The sequence below is a fragment of the Pimephales promelas genome, chromosome 24 (assembly GCF_988280905.1).
Source record: "Pimephales promelas chromosome 24, fPimPro1.hap1.1, whole genome shotgun sequence".
Lineage (NCBI taxonomy): Eukaryota > Metazoa > Chordata > Actinopteri > Cypriniformes > Leuciscidae > Pimephales > Pimephales promelas.
In genome coordinates, this window is record NC_142792.1 from 8,060,001 (window position 1) to 8,080,328 (window position 20,328).

A 20,328-nucleotide genomic window follows, 5' to 3' on the forward strand; every position below is an offset into this window, starting at 1 on the left:
TGCCACCATGTGGCCAAATGAACAAATGAAAAATGTAAAAAATGAAAAATGTAGAATCACTTCACAAAACCATTTACCAGAAAAAAAGTAAAAAAACAACAACAAAAACAAACACTCTTATATTTCTGTTTTTCATGGCTGTAAGAAACAAGGTATTTATTAACAAAATATAGTAAAAATTATTTAACCACTATAGACCTAATATATAATCAAAATATACCTGTCTTCTGATAATAACTCTCAACTGACTAATCGAACAGGCTTGAATTTCTCAAAACAAACCAAGTTTAATGCATGTGAGACTTGAGCGATCAGCAGTATTCCAGAAGAGGGCAGCGTTGACCACATGATCAGTTAACATTGTTGAAGTTGTTAGTTTAATAGAACTTCTGTCAATATTTAGAGCAAATCACTGAGCTTTTATTAATTCACATGCAAAATTTAATATTGGACAGTGTAACAGAGTTCAGTAACAAATAAACTCCTAAATGGATCTCACAGTAAAAGTTCGATTAACACATGCGTAAAAAACAAGACAAAACTATGTATATATTTGCATTGAGGATATCAGAGTATCATCATAATTAAAGTAATAAAAATATATAAAAGCAGGTTTCCCCTTTTTGTTCCAGTGTATAACAGATCGGAATCTCATGCAAATTATATTAAAAATGTTATAATAAATGGTAATAGCATAAAATGACTTTGTTTTGCAAAGTAATGATATATCATCAGAGTCTGTGACTGGATAAATATTCTGTTATTATACATTATGCTTTTGTTTTTTTTGTTAGATTATGGCCATTATCAGTGAGTATCTCTGCATTGAATTACACTTGCTAAGACATCTCAGTATACGAACAAATCTTTAATAAGTGAACAGTAAACATGCTTAAAAGCAATAACCCTGCATTGCACCATTTACTTTGGCATATGGAAAAAATGCAGCAGTATGTAGTTGATACATTCACCATAAATCACTTTCCGTACGTGGGAAGATCTTTCAGCTCTTTCACAACCTCCTCACAGAATGACACAGCTTGATCCAGAAGACTCCTGTGGTCTGCATTAACAATGCGAGTGTTGTTATGCTATTGAAATTTCTATTGCAGGTACATATTTCATATCCACACAACATAAAAAAGACATTTTTTACAGAAGTCAGACTCTCTGCATTACAAATATTGGGTAAATAATGGGCCGGTTAAGATGATAGAGATGGGACAGTGTTGGTTATGTCAAGGTCTGGTAATATGAAATGATGCATTAAAACTTACTTTGCAGCAGGAGCTTCATCAGGCTTCAGCCTCTTGGTGGCGCTGTGGCCGCTCTCCCCTGTTGAAGAGGTGGAACTGTGACCCCTAACCTCTTCATCCAACGTCTGGATGAGACAAACCACAAAAGATTAAGTACATGTAATGAGAAAACAGAGTAAAAAAATATATGATAGTATATTTGTAAATATATAAATATATGATAGTATATGAGTAAAAAAAAATATATATATAAAAAATGAGTAAAAAATAAATAAATTATTTAATATTATCAACATAGTTTGAATGAAAAAAATATTCTGAAATGCATTTCAGAAATTTGATTAGAGACCTAATAATAGCAATTTTAGTATACATTTTTATTATATTATTTATTAATTAGAATTTTTATTTGAAATATTTCTCATTTACTTAACAACCATTTATTTTTCTAATCTTATAACTTATATTAAAATCCATTTTAAACCAGGAAATAGATATAACGTTTTAGGATCTTAAACAATTTAAATAAATACAAATGTATATAATATCAAAATATAAAATTTAAAAAACAAAATAATGGTCTCAGACTTTAGGATACCCTTTCTATAATCAAATTACTAGTTCATTTTAACAATAAATATAATTAAACCAGAAGCAACAACCAACCATGATCCGTTTTATTCCACGTGTTTGGAGTTCTGGAGTGTTCTGACAGTCTGGTTGAGATCTGATTGGCTTCCGACACAGCTCGTCTCTCTTGTACACCACTGTATTCTTTGACTTCAGCTGCCTGAGATGGAAAACAAGACCATCAGTCATCAACTGAACCAGGGAAGACATTAAGATCAGTCATTTAAACCGGAATCAGGAGTATGAAATGACTGCATCATTAGCTTCACTTTCATGTCACATCTGATGTTAATTTTGACATTTTAATACAGATGATAAACTCAGACCACTTCTCTGTTCTCCAGACTCCAGCTCTCATTACACTGAGTCATGTAGTACGTTTGTACAACTTGTACCTTGCATAAAAAATAAAATAAAAAACCTTCCAGCTCACGACTGCGGTTTTAAGATGAAATCCTAAATGTATCAACTACCTCTTTAAAAATGACACGACCATAGCTGTAGTCAAATGTGATATTTGTATTATTAGCAATTTCTGATGTGACAATGTCTAACCATGTGTGACCCCCAAAATAAATAAAATAATATATATTTGTATTGTATTTGTATTGACAAAACAAGTAGGGCTTTAAAGAGCATCTATTATTTAATACTGTAATTTTAGACCCGCGATGTGTAAAATTTTTGTTATATTTCTTAAATTACAGTATAAAATAATAGATGCTCTTTAAAGCGCTACTTGTTTTGTCAATAGAAATACATTTAAAGCATGATTTAGATAAAAATATTGGTTATTTTTTGGAATTTTACAGTTAAGAAAGTACCATAACAATGTGTGAAACAAAGAAATATAAACTAAAAAGTAGAAGATTGAGAATTTAAAAATGTAAGAAATAAAAAACATTTTGTTCAAATTACAATATCTATATATTACATATAACTAACAATAATAATAAAGATGCATTTTCACTAGGTCTCAAACTTTCTTTAATGAATAATATCAATCAGTAGGATAAAGATCATTTAAAAAATGTTCTTTAAAATCATATTATTAGACTTGTGTACCCACTTTACAAAATCTTCTACGAATCAATAATTTACTTCAAAATGATTTTTAATGATAATTTACAGCCACATTTGCATTTTACGGTTAAGAAAGTGACAACAATGTTTGAGAAGGAGGTAAAAGTGACTAAATCAGAAGCAGGAGAAGTCAAAATGTTAAAATACATCAATTCCTTTTGATCCAACACAGGAGACACCGTGTCTATAGCACAGGATTTGTGTATTTTTTTCTAGTGACATGAAAGGGAAGTATGTGGTTTGCATTGGAGTATAGGAGACATCTATCTGACCTTAAAGTCGAGCGGATCTGCCTCGATGAGAGACGCTCAGTTTTGTCATAAGGCTCCAGCCACCTTCACCTCATGTCATCGAAACCATCGATTCGATTGGCCAACTGATTGAGTCCCTCGGCCAACTACTAGTAGTGGTCCGTTTTTGTGGGTCAAGCTTAAGCCATGTTCATTTCTTATAGAAATATTAGTTTACTACAATCAAAACCACTCTAGTGGAAGACTTAGTACACTTTTCCTGACTTATTTGCACTCTGAATTAGTCTGAATTAGTCTATATTTCTGTGCGTAGGAAATTGGAGGGAATGATGTGCTCTTAAGTTTCGGATCGTTTTAAGGGCCTCGATATGTTTGTGGTCTTCCTCCGAGTCAATAATCAGTGGCATTAAGATTACTGGTATGCAACAACGGAAAATAAGCTCATGGATTGTATTTCCCAACCACAAGCAATAGCAATAACATAATGCCATATCAATAATGGGAATCTGATAGCGTTTCGTGAAAGGAAACGATTACATTTGGATTACAGATAATCATGGAGGGGAACAAATACAGAATCAAAAAGGCAACTGTAAGTCACGTGACACGGATCGGTGACATGGCTTGTGACAAATGTGAATTAAATTAAAAAAGGAGGTCCTAAAGAGTAATGGATCCCACATTGGTCAAATAATGATACATTTTACTTGATCTTTTGAACTACAATAAAACTCAATTAAACATATTTAAACTTTCAAAAGTCAAAAAGAGCATTTATTGAAAATAAACCATACAAATGACTTATTTCAATAACGACTTAATAATACAGGTCAGAGAGAAGATGGAAAATGGTTATGAAAACAAACTATGTTTTTATAAATTGGACCTAAAAATTTGGGTCAAAAAGTATTTATATATACTGATCAAATGTCTGTCACTCACTTGCTCATATGTGTCGATGTATGACACTCATAAGAATGATATATTTACTCAGAAATGCAATGACTTAACCCTCTTCAATGATAACCACACTTTTAATTTCTGAATTAAAAAAAAACTTGAAAAAATGTCAAGGTACTAAAAATAGTCTTGATAATGGAGAACAAAAAGTCTAATTAAACTGATTAAAATTCTTAAAGTTTCATTGCAAAAATGAACAATCATCAGAATAATAATGCTGGTTGATGTTATAAAAACAAACAAAAATACACATTTACTGGATCCACATTGGTTGTACAAGTAGGACAGTGACTGGCCCATCTTTCTTTTTTCATACCAATCACCTCTGACCTCAGCCACCACAACCTGTCCGGCTCGAGCTCTAATTGTGCTCCCCTGGGCCTGTTTGGGTGGATGGCCACACGCGAGGAGCTCCCCACAATGAAGATAGCATGAGGTGACAGTTTGTCCCTCCCAATCGCTCAGACAGAGTGCTAAACTAATTAGCTTAGCTTTGAGAATTGGGACTGTCCCCCTGTGAGGAGCTCGCCACATGCCAACTCTCGCCCTGCCCTCAGGTCCTGTTAGAGTAAAGGGCACCGATATTATGCTAACACTGAGTACAGTGTAAAAGGCTGATGATTATAAGCTATGTCGATACTTTAACCTCAAAACCTGGGTGGGGTGATACAGTGGACAGAGATTTGGAATTGTAACCTAGAAAGTTTCGTTTTTTAGGGGGGGGAATTTTGAGCATCCTTGTGTGGACGGACATACTTACCCAATAGCCATGCAGAGACTACGGTACCAATCATTAATGTCCCCCTGATCAGCGGACATTAGGAGCAGTTTGGCCCTGGCGAAGGTCAACTAGAAGAAAGGAAACAGAGAAAACATTCAGATTTAGAAGAAGTGAGTGAGAGTTTATGCATGAGGACAACTGGTAAAAATAAGTAGACATTTTGGTGGTATCAAAAGAGGTCTACCAATCAAACATTTGTTCTTAGGCATAGGGTCAATGTATGATGCTCATATCAGTTACTTATTCAGAAATGCATTAAAACTGCAATAGATTCATATATTAAAATGCAAAAGTTAATATATTGTTATTTAGCAGACTTTTTTTGTAAATAAGGATTCGAATCTGCTCACATTTATTTTAGGTATGGGAAATATTACTTTTTACTTTACTGAATCATTCAATAGAGTGCCGTGGGACAACTCGGAAGCTAGCGGCGTATGGGTTCCCTCGATCGAAAAGCTATGCATTTTCCCCATAGACTTTTGGAAAACGCAAAAAATAAGATCTGTGTTTAACAAAGAGTTGTGACCCTTACATGTTTTGTCTATCAAGATAATCTTTATAAGTTAACCCAAAATGTATAAATTTTGAAGCTTATATAAAGTTTTTTTAAAAACAGTTAAAAAAAAAAACACAAGCAGGTTATAACTGTATGATCAAATGTCATAGATCAAAACATGAAAATATTTAGAGGCTTTGTTCAACGCAGACTTTATTTCAGGCGATTTAGCAAAAACCCATTCAAAAAACATATATACTTTAGGGAGAGGGAACCAGGAGTGCTAAAATGCTAACTCACTTCCGCGTTTTGGCCTACAGAGTGACGTCGTAACTTCGGCACTGTATAGAAACTTTTCTTGAAAATGGTGTACTTTTTTTCTTTTTTTTTTTACAAAAGCATATGAAACCAACATGTTGTGCGCATAATTACATAGGATCACTAGAGGGCGTCCATGAACTAGCTTGTTGACATTGCCACCAGTGTTTACATTGACCACAGTCTCGAAAACTCAACCGTTTGTGATCTTATGATTCATAGTACTGACTTCACAGTTCTTCCTACATATAGCCTGCAGAAGTAGAGGAGGTACAGTAACAATTAGGCATTTTATGGGCATTTAAGATGAATTTTAAGACACTGAGTGTGTCAAAACGCACAGCACAGAGTGAGACCATTTAATCCACCTCACGGAACATTAAAAAAGCGTCGTCAATAACATTTATGTCGAAAATTTGGTATCAATCTGATGTAAAATAGGTCATCAGGCACAAAAACGAGATGCAGAGGAAGCGACACGTTCTCCACTCGAGCCCAGAGATGCACAGATGTGCCAGTTGATGCTCTCAGCTGCTAATTTGGCACACAATCTGCACTTCGAGGACAAGTTTTCCGAGCTCGGCCCACGTTCTCTGCCTCCCGTCAGATGGCTCATCCTTGAGTCAACAGCAATTACCATCACTCATCCGCACTGAGGAGACTTTACTGCTAGATTACACATGTCAAACAAGACAACGGGAACCATCCAACCCCAAACAAAGGCAGAGGCTTTATCCTCGGAATAATTACAATGGGGACCCATTAGAGTGGATTATAATTGGGCCTTGAAAATATTAAATGACCTTTCACATTTACCTGAGGCCGGCGAAGTGGAGAAAATGGCAGCAGTTACCGACAGCATATCAATAATCAGGCCTAATCTTTATTACGACTGGGAACGGAATCGTAATGATGAGCAGAGCCAGGTCTTTAATGGACACCTGGTAAAAAGTAATGACGTTCCGGTTGTATTTTAAGGAGGCGGGGGGGCTGGGGCGCTTGTTTCTCATTAGGTATTAAACAGATTAAGATTTCAAATGTACCATCATCAAAAGTATTATCTAATTACCGAGTTCAGTGAGCGAGGCAAAGCGAAGCACGATATTAGGGGTCCGCCGCACGGGGGGACGGGTGGCCTGATTTATGCACAAATAGATTCCACTTCTATTGCGATGTGGTAATTAGGGATTTGTCAGGAAATCTGACCCTCTTAGGTAGAAATTACTTTGTATAATACGAACGGCGGAGCACGGAGCCTCTTCGACGCACATAATTTCACTTGATTATTTATACATCAAAGGGAATCGGTCATGGATGCAAAATAATATTCGAGGAGGTGGAGGAAGAAAGACGGGGAGCCGCGAGAGGAAGATGGAGAGACGGAAAAGGGAGGGGGACGCCAAGATGGGAAACGCGAGAGAAAGAGAAAAGGAGGGAAGAAATTATCCGTATACAAACACTCTCTCATCTAGACAAATGGATAGGGGAGAGAGAGCCAAAAATTTTCATAGCACATTTTCCTCTACTACTACTACTTTCAAACTTTGCATATAGATTGCCATGGCATTTCCAGCTGTCAAATTTAATTTTGCTTTAATTCTTCACGGCCCGGCTGGGGAGGGGCCAGAGAGTGCTGACAGCCTCTTTCCCCTTCGGTCCAGGTGGGAGGCGGGTGGAACTGGGATCAATAATGTGTCCTTATGAGAAATTACACCTAATGCTATTGAGTATGCATTTGAGGCCTCTGTGGGATAACAGGCTAATGAAATGCCATTTCTAGCCATTAGATAATATGCAGCCACGGCCGCAGGAGAGGAGAGAAGTGCCGAGCACTGACAGGGCTTCAGGAAGATGCATTCAGCGGCCGAGCGGAAGAGATGGATCTGTGATCTAATCTGATGGAGTGATGCGAGCGAGCGCCTTCCCACGGTTCTTCAGAAGATCCTGTTTATGTCTATTCCACGCGCAAAAAACATAACTGTGACAAGATAACGTACTACATCTGGGACCACTGGCGGCATCCCCCCCTTAATTCTGATAAAATATTGGCCAAATTGCCCAAAAACCTTTTATACCATATCTTTATGTTGCATTTATGTTGTTAATGAGTAGATGTATTATACATTTACAGTGTGTATGTTAGTTAGTTTAGTTTGTTACAGTGTGTATGTTAGTCACTTCTGTATGTTGATGGGTTTAGGCACTTAAACTAAACCATGTTGAATAAATGCCTTTGTGGTGTGCGATACATTCGTCTGAATGTTTCATGAGAGTGCGGAGATCGCTTAGACATAATTTGTCACGCAGTGGCAGCACAGAGACCTGGAAAGAGATCAAGCCATGTGGAGACATTAAAACTTGAAGCCTTATGAGGAACTCGAGTAATTAGTGCGAGAAGAAGAATGATAAATTGATCGTTTTTGCTAACTTGCAGATCAAGTCGTTCTGAGAACAATAAGTGTGGGGAGGGACATACGGTTCAAATACATTTGATGGATATGAAGAGTGCCTATGAGGAATTTTAATGGATAAAAGTGTGTAATAGTCCTCAGATTTTCCCCAAAGAAAAAAAGGGGTTGGAACGATGCATCGATCTGCCAATAAAAATGTAATGCATTGATTAAAGGATCTACAAATCCATTATAATTTCTACAACAATACCCAATGTACTGTGCATTCGTTCATTTCCCCAGAAAATCCCCAGTTTACATCTGGTGTGGACACGTTCAATGAAGCAGGAGATTGCTGTGTTCTAAAGGTGAAGTGTGTACTTTTTATATATGCTAAAATACTTTATCCTATCCCTTGATATGAAGAGACAACCACATAAGTGAGCCAACAGTTGGGTGATTTCCCAGAAAAGAGATCATTCGCAAGATTATTTTCACAGCATTGCATCAACATTGGCTCAACTAATGACGTGAGTTTGGGTGGGACTAGCTGTTTGTCCAATGGTCAACCATCTTCAGTTTTGTGATTACCTTTAAGAATATCTCATCATACCAAAATATGTGAACTGAATCATGACCAAGATTCAGATAATAATTGTATTCGTTCCTATTCTTCACAATTCCAACTGAATTGTAATCATATTAAACAACATCTCCAATATATTACAAACTGTTTCAACTTACACTGATCAGGCCTCCCTGGCTCTTGGTGTGGCCGAAGACTTTGTCCACTGTGCACTCTTTCAACGGGTAAACTTGCTGACAAACAAACTTATCCCCGTTGGTAGGATGTATGGGACTGCATGGTTTGGCCTGGAGCAGGATGTCAGAGAACAGGTAAAACATCTTGGGCTTTGCCTCCGTGCCTTTAGTGGGCACTGTCTTAAGCCAGCCTTCCCGAATGTACCACCTCCCTACAATGAGAAGAGATAACAGAGAAAATGGATGAAGCACTTACCTATTGTTTATCTAAAAAAAAGTCAATTTTAAGCAGAAAATAAAAAAGCACGAGGTTTACATGACTTGAGACGGAAAAGACACAACCAATCTCCCTTTTCAGTGATTGGCAGTTGAATGATGGAAACTAAATTAGATGCTGACATTTGGATAGATAAGATGAAATTTCATTCCTGCTACTGATTCCTTAATTGCCCCAGTGAACCTTGTGATTGCCGCTCCGGCGATAGCAAGAGCGCAGAGCTCAAAATGGATGCTCTGAGCGACAGACGAGCACTCTATGATTAGCAGAGGTGTCAAGTAGAGGTCAAACCTCTTTTTAAAAATGCCACAGGTTTAATATGAGGCAACAACCAGGATACATCCTGTGATACTCTCAGGCGACATGTGCAGATTGGATTTAATGGTTTCTTTGGCGTCTTTAACTCTTTCCCCGCCAAACACGGAATTTTCCGTGTTTAATGAAAAAACGCATCTGCGCCAAACACGGAATTTTCCGGGTATCTGTGTTTTAGGTGGTATACGGTAAGGAAGACCCGCGCGCATGTCCTGAATGATTGCGCAACTTTTTGATCAGAGAAACAGATCGCAATCGTCTCAAACAGTGGAGTAGTGAGAATGTATCAGACAGACAATGCAGAGGTATATGGCTGAAGTACTGGAGGTTAATGGACTCGGAGTCCGATCACTCTTTATTTGATAATTCTGAATCTGATCGGGACGAAGTAGTCAGTGAGAGAGATGCACATGTTCATGCTAGCCATGGACGTGCCGCAGATAGATCGTATAATATTATGACACTATAATATGTATGTGTGTGTGCAGGCATTTATGTGTGGCTGTCTAAATATGAAGGTGTAATTGTCAAATTATTTCTCTCTTTGTGCACATTTACCACATTGTAATATGTATTTGTGTGTGTGTGTGTGTGTGTGTGTGTGTGTGTGTGTGTGTGTGTGTCTAGGCCTGTTTATTGTAATTCCAATTATTCATTATTCACAGGTAGAACACAGAGAGGCAGAAGTTTTATTGCAAAAGTTACATTTCCCTTACATCCTGGGAAATTTGATATATTTTACATTTATTTTATGTTTTTAATTTATTTTGGAAAGTTTTATATATGAAGGAAACAACATCTGAATGTATTCTGCTTTTAAATGCACTTGTTTGATAAAAATACCTTTTTCTCAGTTTTTTGTCCAAAATGTTGTGTTTTTGACAAAACCTACCTCTGTTCAAGAGGCAATAAAAAAAGAACAGATGAAGATAAAATAAAAACGTTTTTTTTGCCTAAAAGCAGAGGCTCAGATCTTTATTTTTATATATATCATCTTCATATATTCATGGAAGAAAATATTCAGCGGGGGCATTCAAATTTAGCGAAAATCGTCAAAAACCCTGGCGGTGGCTGGCAACTTTTTTTTAAAACGCTGGCGGGGAAAGAGTTAAATTGGATACATGCATTTACATGGCCAAGCTCTATCTGGATTACGCAGGACAGTAATGCCTGATGTGTTCAGTTACACATACACAATGCTAACAAGTGTAGTGTACAAACACAATTACAAGACAGCCAGAGCCAAAAACATCAAGTTGTCCGTGGGTAAAATGGTAAAGGACTCTGCTTCTGTTTAATGTCAATCTATTCGTCTCATCCTCACATTCCCATCCCTGGTTTGGACTGACATATCCAAGGAAGACTTCATCGGCTCAGTTCAAAGAGCAGGAACTTGGAGATCCCCCTCTTCATGTTGAACGCTTTCAACTTTCCCTGTCAAAGTGCACCTCTGCCCAGCTACAAAGGACCTAGTGGTTTGCAGGGTGCTAAAGGTTGCACTACAAAGCGTCAGGGGTACTCCTGATGTGACCAAGCCAAAGACCCAGAGACATAAAAGCATGCCTGGATTTGAAAGTGATGGAATGGCAAGTCAGATCATTGTTAATTTTGAGAAGGCTTTGTTGGATAGGTTAACCTTTTATGTCAGTAAAAAAGAGGATTCAGGTGTTCATCTACAGTATTCAAAGTCCAGAAGCCCCTCTTTAAAGTTTTGTTCAGATTCGGGTTACACAATTGTAGGAAGAATCGTGACTTTAAGGCCTGAAACATACTAATTTGTAGGTACATGAAAGCAGCACTTCAACCAACGTAAGCTCCACAATCACACATTGTCGGTTTCATTGCCGCAAGCAGGGGTAAACTGTCTTTTATGGTTATGGTTCATTCATATTAATTAAGAGATGTAAAATCTGAACATTGTAATTGCGATTTGTATGTTCCATGTGGGCCCTTTTTCCAAGTTGGAATCTCATTACAGTAATTCTGAAATGGTGTGAATTGCACCATTAGTTTTCGCTTTTAATTCATCAACTCTCATGGTGGAGCAACACTAGTTACCTGAACAATAACACATCTGGATTAAAATATCTGGCACAGATATCTGAGGCTATGTTCAGACTGCAAACAAATCTGATTGTTTTTCAGGTAGACTGTCCGCACTATTAGGAGAGTGTGCAAGTGAAATAAGATTTGAGTGTCCAGACATAACCAACCAATCTGAATGGGTTGCTTTGGACATGACAAGGCTTTCAAAACAGATACATGAAAAATGGAGGTCTCCATCATCTCGCTCTCCAAATAAATGTTGAGTTGTGGTGCAGAACTCCACCGTTGCATAAGAAAAACTCAGTGAGGAGACTGGTACAGATATATGAATGAATGAATACTTCTGGCATTTCCCTCACCGGTTTTGACCATGGAAACAGTGATGCAAAAGACTAATTGAAATCTGTTTTGAGCAGCCAGAGTGTCCAGACTAAAACACAGCTGTAAAAATGGTATCGCATTTCAAACCACCTCCAAATGTCAGATTTAATGTTTATTTCTTTGCTTTCCAGACTTTCCCCATCTAAATTTCCCCAAAACCCATCTAGATTTTTGAAAGATTTTTGCAGGCAGTCTGAATATTGCCTGAATGCCCCTTTTCAGTAGTTAATATTATCGCTACCAGAGTGAAGAATGTACAACTGGGCAGTTGTTTACAATCCTTTGGCCTAGCATTTGCATTGTCATACTCGCTTAGAGTTTGTTTCTGCTATAAAACGTTTGCACTTAATGGACTTGCAGTTGCATCCAAAGGGCATGGAATGCTCTCATCTTTCGCTCTTCGTCTTTCTCTGTAGGCCTGAGTTTCGGCTTGAACTTCGTAAAGCTGTGGTGGTGGCGGCAACGTCCTGCTGAGGACTCCAAGGAAACAGACAGACTGTCTGCCGTATCAATGTCCCATTGATTCAAGCTTTGCGTCTGAGAATTACACTGCCCTTATCTCCAAGCCGGCCACTTAATATTGTTCAGGGGCTCCGAAGCCTCTCATCTGTCAAGAATCACTTTCGTTAGGGCACATCTGAGGAAACGGAGGGGTTTGGTGAGATAAGCTGGGATGGCCTGGTTCGGTTCGGCCTTCTGAAGTCAGAAAAAGTGCGAATGGAGGAAAAGAATCCTTATTGGACAAGAGAAAGGACCTCGGTAGAATTCTAGAGTCCTGGAAAAACAGGATGAGAGTTTTTTTTTTACACTCTTCCTACATCCGGCGCTGTGTGAAATGAGCCCAGTGCTCGTTGGGTATTCATCGCCAGCCTCCCAACCACCTTTGTACACACACACACACACACTCTCTCTCGCTCCCTTTCTCCCAGCTTCCTTTTTATCTACCGGCCCACAAGATGAGGAGAGGCGCTAATTGGTCCTGGGGGAGATTGGCAGGCCAAGGCATTCACGACAAGGCCCTCTCTGTCTTTTTCTCTCTCTCCCTTCCTTCTCCATCTCCTTCTCTTTTGTTTCACACGTGGGCATTCTCCCTTGGGATAAATAAGAAGGAAGAAAGGACCTCCACTCCACAAGTAGCACAAGAGAAGAAAGATGGAAAGAACTAAGAACTTAAGGCACACTTCCCCTCCATTACCAATTAGAGGCAAGAACTTGTCGATAAATTCAGTTAATTCTCTCGTCGGAGACTACGATTGTGCTGCGCGAAAACAAAACCGCCCGCTATCGCCTCTATTGATTATGGGCAAACAGCTGGGTCTCTTTTAAACAAGACTACTTTTCCACACTCTTCCACCTGACCTCCTTCATCCGCTTAACTCTCTGGCTCTCCACGTTTCTCTGGGAGATAAAAAGAATGGAAGATCACAGACACTAACCTGGAGTCAGGATTCTGGTCTTTCGGCCCTTGAGCTGTTTCTGGACTCTGCGCAGCTGCAGGTGGTTCTCATGGCTGCGAGCGTTGTCCTGGATCCGCTGGGCGACCTCTGAGACGACCTTCACTGCCTCTGCAGAAAGAGGGCATGCAGCATGAAACAGTGGAAGGGACTGAATGGACATAACCAAACTCCACCAGCACAACAAACTACACAACACAAAAATGTGTCTGTATGCCAAGCACACACTACACATTTAAAGATATAGTTTAAAGTTTTCAGTCATGTTGGTGAACACTTTACATGACTTATCACAGATTAGGTGTCTCAATTATTAGATAGCTCAGATTCTCAAAAAACAACATGGAAGAAGGGCTTGCAGCCATTTTTGCACTGATTCAAAAAATTAAAAACTTCCATTTTGCAATACATAACTTTCCTATTGCAGCTCTCATGCTATCCAGTGCCTTCAAACCAAAACTTAAAACTGTATTTTTGGTATTACTTCTAGTGTACGTTTACAGATGCATTACGGACTCCACATGTTCAAATGCATCATTTTATGTTTATGCTAATGGCATGCACCGACAAAAATTTTGGCCAATACCAAAACCAATAAAAAAACCAATAAAAAAAAACCCCAATTTTCTTTTCAAATTAGGCTTTTGTTTTTGTAATTAGGCTCTTAAACCTTTAATAAAAAAAAAAAAAAAATTGGATTTAGATTTATCGACGAATATATTGGTTATAAGAATTATTTGTTATCGGTATTTGCCAAAATTTTCATGTCGGTGCATCCCTATTGCATCTAGTATACGTTTACAGATACATTACGGACTCCACATGTTCAAATACATCATTTTATTTTTATGCTAATGGCATGCATAAAATGCAATAGGGATGCACCAACATGAAAATTTTGGCCAATACTGATAACCAATTATTCGTTAAATTTGATACCCGATAACCAATATATTGGTCGATAAATCTAAATCCATTTTTTTTTTCAAATTAAAGGTTTAAGAGCCAAATTACAAAAACAGAAGTCTCACCATTAAATCTGTCAATTAGCACACAATTATATTGTTTTCATTATTAGCCTATATGACAGAAATGCAGTATTTTCCTTCTTGATTCAATCATATTTCAAGTAATTTAAAACCATGGTGAACAGTGTGCAACTGAAGTGTCTCCGCTGAAGCAAATAATCCATTATTTATCGACTTTAATATATCAGGCAAATTTTCTTATTGGGCTGATAACTGTGACATTAAAAATGAACACATATCGATACAGATACACAGATGATGCACATGTATGATTTATTGTAAACAAAAATATATGCAACAATAAACCTTTTTTTGCAATACTTTATTTGACAGTGTTAAATAATTTATTAACATAACATCTGTGGAATTTAAAATGGTTTCACAAAATAATTATCAAGTACACAGTTCACGAGCCTGACCTATTTATGCAATTTTGAACTTATTAGGAACATCATACAAGTAATCTAACAGCATGAAACTAATAAGTGCAAACCCATAGGCGTTCATGCATTATGCAGATTCCATTATTGCATATGATAATAACAAGTTTGTTTTTGGCCTCCACACAATGTTTGATTTCACCATTAACCCCTGAAGAAAGATGAGGGTACATTAACACACCCAAATAACACTGATTAGGTGAAGACCTTGCCATAGGATGTTAAGCTGGCCATAAGGGCCATAAAAAAAGCACATGGACTACATATTTCATCTTGAACTTTCGTATTCTTGTTTGTCTGATAAACATGGCTTCTGTATAAAACAGATTTCCACGGTTCATTGGTTTATTGGAAGCAAGCTGTGCAACATGAAATCAAAACGTGATCTAAATAATGTAGAGTGAACTCCTTTTCAGAGTTTAATACCGTACTTTTTTTAGTTTGCAACCGAAAACATTTTGCCAGTTACCATGCCTGGAATTCATTAACTAATGTAGACATCAACTCATTAAGAAGCAAAAAGAAACAAACAAGCTGATGGATACTAATTTTAAACCCAACTTTGGGCTTATTGACTATAACAATTGAGACAATGAACAGAACGCTCGGGGCGTTTGCCTCGTAGTAAAATAATCACAGCCTAATTGAGTTGCTTATCTTTAGAACAATTACAAGCAAAACCAAACAAAGTGACTGTTTAGAGATGACTGGGGTCTCTCTGTATGTCTCTCAGTCCTTCCCTTTTAAGAAAACCATCTCTGTAATTGTGTTTCAACAGGGCTACGGCTGATGCATTATTAATACTTTCTCATTCCACATTCTACGAATACTTTCTCTCTGTCTTTTCATTTTCGACATTCAGTATGTTTAAACAGAACTTGGTCCGAGGAGTTCTCGAGTGGTAACTTTTATTAATTAACCTTTGACAGGCTCCACAAAAAAATGTTCAGGATTGGCTGTAGGGAAACGGAGATGATAGCGTACCAAAACGCACATGATTGACGAACGCCATAATTATAATAATTAAAACAGTGGAGCTTCACAGCGTATGTGAGCATGCATGATGAGAGAAATAAAAAGAGGAGAAAACAGGAAAATAAAAGAAAAATCCGCATGCAAAAAGAAAACAACAACAAAGCCTCTTGTGAGTTTCACAGCTAGTTTGCTTAATCAGATACAATATAATTTGTCTGGGGTTGTTTTTAAATAATTCCCTTTACAATATGCCTAGGCTGATTGAGAAAACTTTTTTCTATTGCTCTCTCTCTCTCTCTCTCTCTCTCGCTAGTAAGCTTAAAAAGCAGCTCTAATGAGAAGAGGAAGAGGCAATGGAGGGGCAAATCTGGAGATGTACCTTCATCTTAGAATCACGGGCTGTTTTAATTTGTAAGCAAAAGCAGCAAGCAACCAATGAGATTTTAATTGATACACATAAATAATTCCTTGTGTACACTGGCTCTTAAGTCGGATTTGCTGTTTATTTGACGATAGAAAAGAGTCATCATCAGGGCTTCTGTTGATGCCAGAGATTTTATTTATTTATATTTTGCATGGTTGATATCCTCTGATCTGGTCCCTATTAATTATGTCAAAATCCACATCGAGAATTTAGACTCACGTTAAGCTTTGCTCTACTTTCATCCTCTGAGAGCAAAGCCACCCGGTGACAATAACAACACGTGAGAGCTACAACAGGGGCCCAGAGTTGTTCTTTGTCACCCTAACAAAGACAAGGGAGGCTGTCTTTTCGACTGCCAGCTTAAAAAACTTTTTTTCCCTTTAAGACGCAGGTTTGTTTTGGCACCGTATGAAACGATTTCAGCAGTTGCACCTTCTTCAACAGGCCATGGTATCCTCCGCAATGCTTATCTCCGCAAAGCACCTCATCATCACAAACATGTTGAGTGATCTCTTTTTAGGTTGCTCTGTAAGTGACAAACTAGAGTGGAAAGCAAATTTGACAAGCATAACAAGTGTGACTTTGGGTGAATGTGATTCCACAGCTTGATACAGATCCTGACAATAAACAGATAATGAAAAAAAAAAAATCTAGACAGGCTAAACCCATCAACATTTTTGTCACAGAGCGCTAACAGGATAAGAGAGTGTTTGTCGAATTGCGAGACGGCGGTGCCTCTTACTTGAAAGCTGCTGAAACTCCGGGTTGTCTGGACCGGTGTTCTCTGTCAAGTCCCTCAAGAAATGCTTGTACCTAAAAAAGCAACAAATAAACAAAACATGGCACAGGCTTATTGCAACGTTTCTATAAATATACCCTTAAAGCGAGAGAGAAAACCGATCTCGGCGTGTCAGGGTAAGGAGGTCGGACAAGCGCTGTCATCGTAAGACGACGTTACTCGCATTAAGACGTGTTTAGGAAAAAAGCCTTTTCTTTTTGAGAAAGAATAAAGAGCCATTCAGTCAACAAAATTACACTAATGTGCCGTATTTCTGCTTCCTCAGACAATGCGGCGGAACTGATTTTGTGCTATTTTAGCGGCACGAAAGGATGAGGAAAGGATTTGAAGGAGGGTGCGAAAAAAGAGACTGAAAAACAGAAAATGAAAACATATCCCCATCCATCCGGTTCACGCAAACAAGTGCACGGGGTCAAGCTTCACATTCCCCTCTGTTCAGAAAAAAAGAAAATTAAATATTGATTATTGTGCACAAAAAGGTTATAAATGGCTGGGCCCCATTAAGGAAATGACCCGCCAATTGCAAGGTGAGGGCCAAATTGAGAGGGGAGTAAATTTGGTGGTAATTCATTTGGCTGTTTCAGGGATGGAGATGAAGATAGAGCGAGTCTTAATGCTAGAGATTACAGTTCACTTAAGCAGAACTCCAGCGACTAGAGACATCAAAGACTTCTTTCAAAATGAGAAGGCTCTCAGAAAAAGTTCGACTCTGTGGTATCGTCACAATTGGGAATACAATTCACTACAGTTTTCTGTACTTTGATTGCAGTGGAACTTGAAAAGTTTTGGAGGGAGCGCATTAGCATTACACAGGTGTATGCAGGCAATTAATGTAGCAATCAAAAATGCATTTCGGCAATACCATGAAAATAAATAGCATACGCAGTCATTAACTGTAATGAGAACGACTTCCTATTTAATGCTAGAAGCTTGATCAACTGTGTTCAAATAACAATACATCCGAGAACGGAAATGGATATGAGATGATAAAAGTCAATGTGAAACTGTTCATGAGTCATTTTACTTCTGTGATATGATATTACAATTGAGTGAAAACTAAATTAAAATTCTGGCTAATACACAGCCAATGATTATTTTCATACTATGGACTGATATTACCATTCTATACTATTTAAATAAATAAATAAAAGCAACATAAATAAAACACTACAAATAATTATAATATAGCATATTATGATTATGATTACATTTATAATAATCCTAAAAGTTTAAATGAAATATATGTAGGCATCACATCGTTAAGTACAATGATTCATTGATATTGATAATAAAATGTGGATGTACATACACTCACCTAAAGGATTATTAGGAACATCACACTAATAAAGTGTTTGACCCCCTAACCTACAGAAATGCCTTAATTCTACGTGGCATTGATTCAACAAGGTGCTGAAAGCATACTTTAGAAACGCTGGCCCATATTGATAGGTTAGCATCTTGTAGTTGATGGAGATTTGTGGGATGCACATCCAGGGCACGAAGCTCACATTCCACCACATCCCAAAGTTGCTCTATTGGGTTGAGATCTTGTGACTGTGGAGGCCATTTTAGTACCGTGAACTCATTGTCATGTGCAAGAAACTAATTTGAAATGATTCGAGCTTTATGACATGGTGCATTATCCTGCTGGATAAGCCATCAGAGGATGGTACATGGTGGACATAAAGGGATGGACATGGTCAGAAACAATGCTCAGGTAGGCCGTGGCATTTAAACGATGCCAAATTGGCACTAAGGGTCCTAAAGTGTGCCAAGAAAACATCCCCCACACCATTACACCACCGCCACCAGCCTGCACAGTGGTAACAAGGCATGATGTATCCATGTTCTCATTCTGTTTACGCCAAATTCTGAATGTCTAACCAGAAATCGAGACTCATCAGACCAGGCAACATTTTTCCAGTCTTCAACTGTCCAATTTTGGTGAGCTCTTGCAAATTGTTGCCTCTTTTTCCTATTTGTAGTGGAGATGAGTGGTACCCGGTGGGGTCTTCTGCTGTTGTAGCCCATCTGCCTCAAGGTTGTGTGTGTGTTGTGGCTTCACAAATGCTTTGCTGCATACCTCGGTTGTAACGAGTGGTTATTTCAGTCAAAGTCGCTCTTCTATCAGCTTGAATCCGTCAACTCATTATCATCTGACATCTAGCATCAACAAGGTAAATTAATGCAGAATCTATTATCTTCTCTCTAGGGTGATTGTATCATAAAAAATGGGTTACTGGATTATCCAATGGCTCATGTGACCTAGATGATGTCACTGAAAAAGAAAAGCCAAGACTTTCAATTGTGATACACTATTACTTCAACCAAAAATTGTTTACAACAAGACTGATTTGACACTTTAAAAATACAGTTCGGCGCTCATAAAACATTCTCAACATTTCTGGCACCACTATTTCCACTTCACGTCCAACATTTTAGATGTTGTCAGATAAACTAGGGCATCTTTAGTCTGTCTTAAACGTCCTCTCAACTCCCCCGTGGCATCTTTCTTTGGTGACTCAGCCAGCCGATCCCCGCGGGCTGAAAAGTTAAGCTGGAATATTCCCGTTCCCCGAGAGCCGTGCTAAGCGGCGGAGCAGGGGCCTTTCTAATTGGAGAAGTGCAAAGAGAAGATCGTTGCAGCCGAAGTCTCTTTTTCCCTGCGGCCATGTTGAAATTATGTAAACAGTGGTGGCAGCCGCCAAGACGCCCATGTCACCCATCACCCGTGACAACCACAGAGGGGGGTAGAGGAGCTCATCCTTTAAACTCCGCTTCTGTCGAGAGATTTTAAGAGAGCTGAGAGTACAAGGCCAAAGAGAGAGAGGGAGAGAGAGAGAGAGGAGGAAACGACTGATGTGGGGTCTTCTGACTCCTCCTTTTCGGCCCTCCCTTCCTCTCAGGAGTTCAGAGGTGATTTGATAAACAGTTTCAGGCAAAACAGTCAGTTTGAGTACAGGATGTGTATTTATTCACAGCAGGGCTTGTGGGACATCCTGAAAAGCTTCTGGAATTAAAAGTTGAAGCTGAAAAATCCCAGCATGTGCATGCTCATTTATTCAACTATTATGCTAATTTCCTGTATGCAAGCATTTAATGTCCTCATTTGATTTCATTTTATACCCCTGTTCTAATGAAATATAGTAAATATTTAAAGGCCTAATATTTGAAGGAATGACTGCTAAAGTCAAAGTATGTGTATGTAGTTTGTTAAAACACAAATAATAAAAATAAAACCTATTTATCTTTAAGATAA

The 20,328-nt window shown here is 38.1% G+C and overlaps 1 protein-coding gene across 2 annotated transcripts in view; it reads right to left on the bottom strand.

Moving 5' to 3' along the window:
- Nucleotides 1-267: 267 nt before the first annotated feature.
- arhgef39 (Rho guanine nucleotide exchange factor 39) overlaps nucleotides 268-20,328 on the bottom strand; it is a 47,473-nt gene continuing 27,412 nt past the window's right edge. For both annotated transcript variants that reach the window (XM_039667568.2, XM_039667567.2), the window contains exons 6-12: nucleotides 17,013-17,083; nucleotides 13,386-13,514; nucleotides 8,913-9,142; nucleotides 4,941-5,029; nucleotides 1,923-2,046; nucleotides 1,278-1,381; nucleotides 268-1,063 (exon numbers count right to left, since the gene is read on the bottom strand). In XM_039667568.2, the coding sequence (XP_039523502.2) occupies nucleotides 1,024-1,063; nucleotides 1,278-1,381; nucleotides 1,923-2,046; nucleotides 4,941-5,029; nucleotides 8,913-9,142; nucleotides 13,386-13,514; nucleotides 17,013-17,083 (787 nt within the window). In that variant the 3' untranslated portion in view covers nucleotides 268-1,023. The remainder of the gene's footprint in view (nucleotides 1,064-1,277; nucleotides 1,382-1,922; nucleotides 2,047-4,940; nucleotides 5,030-8,912; nucleotides 9,143-13,385; nucleotides 13,515-17,012; nucleotides 17,084-20,328) is intronic.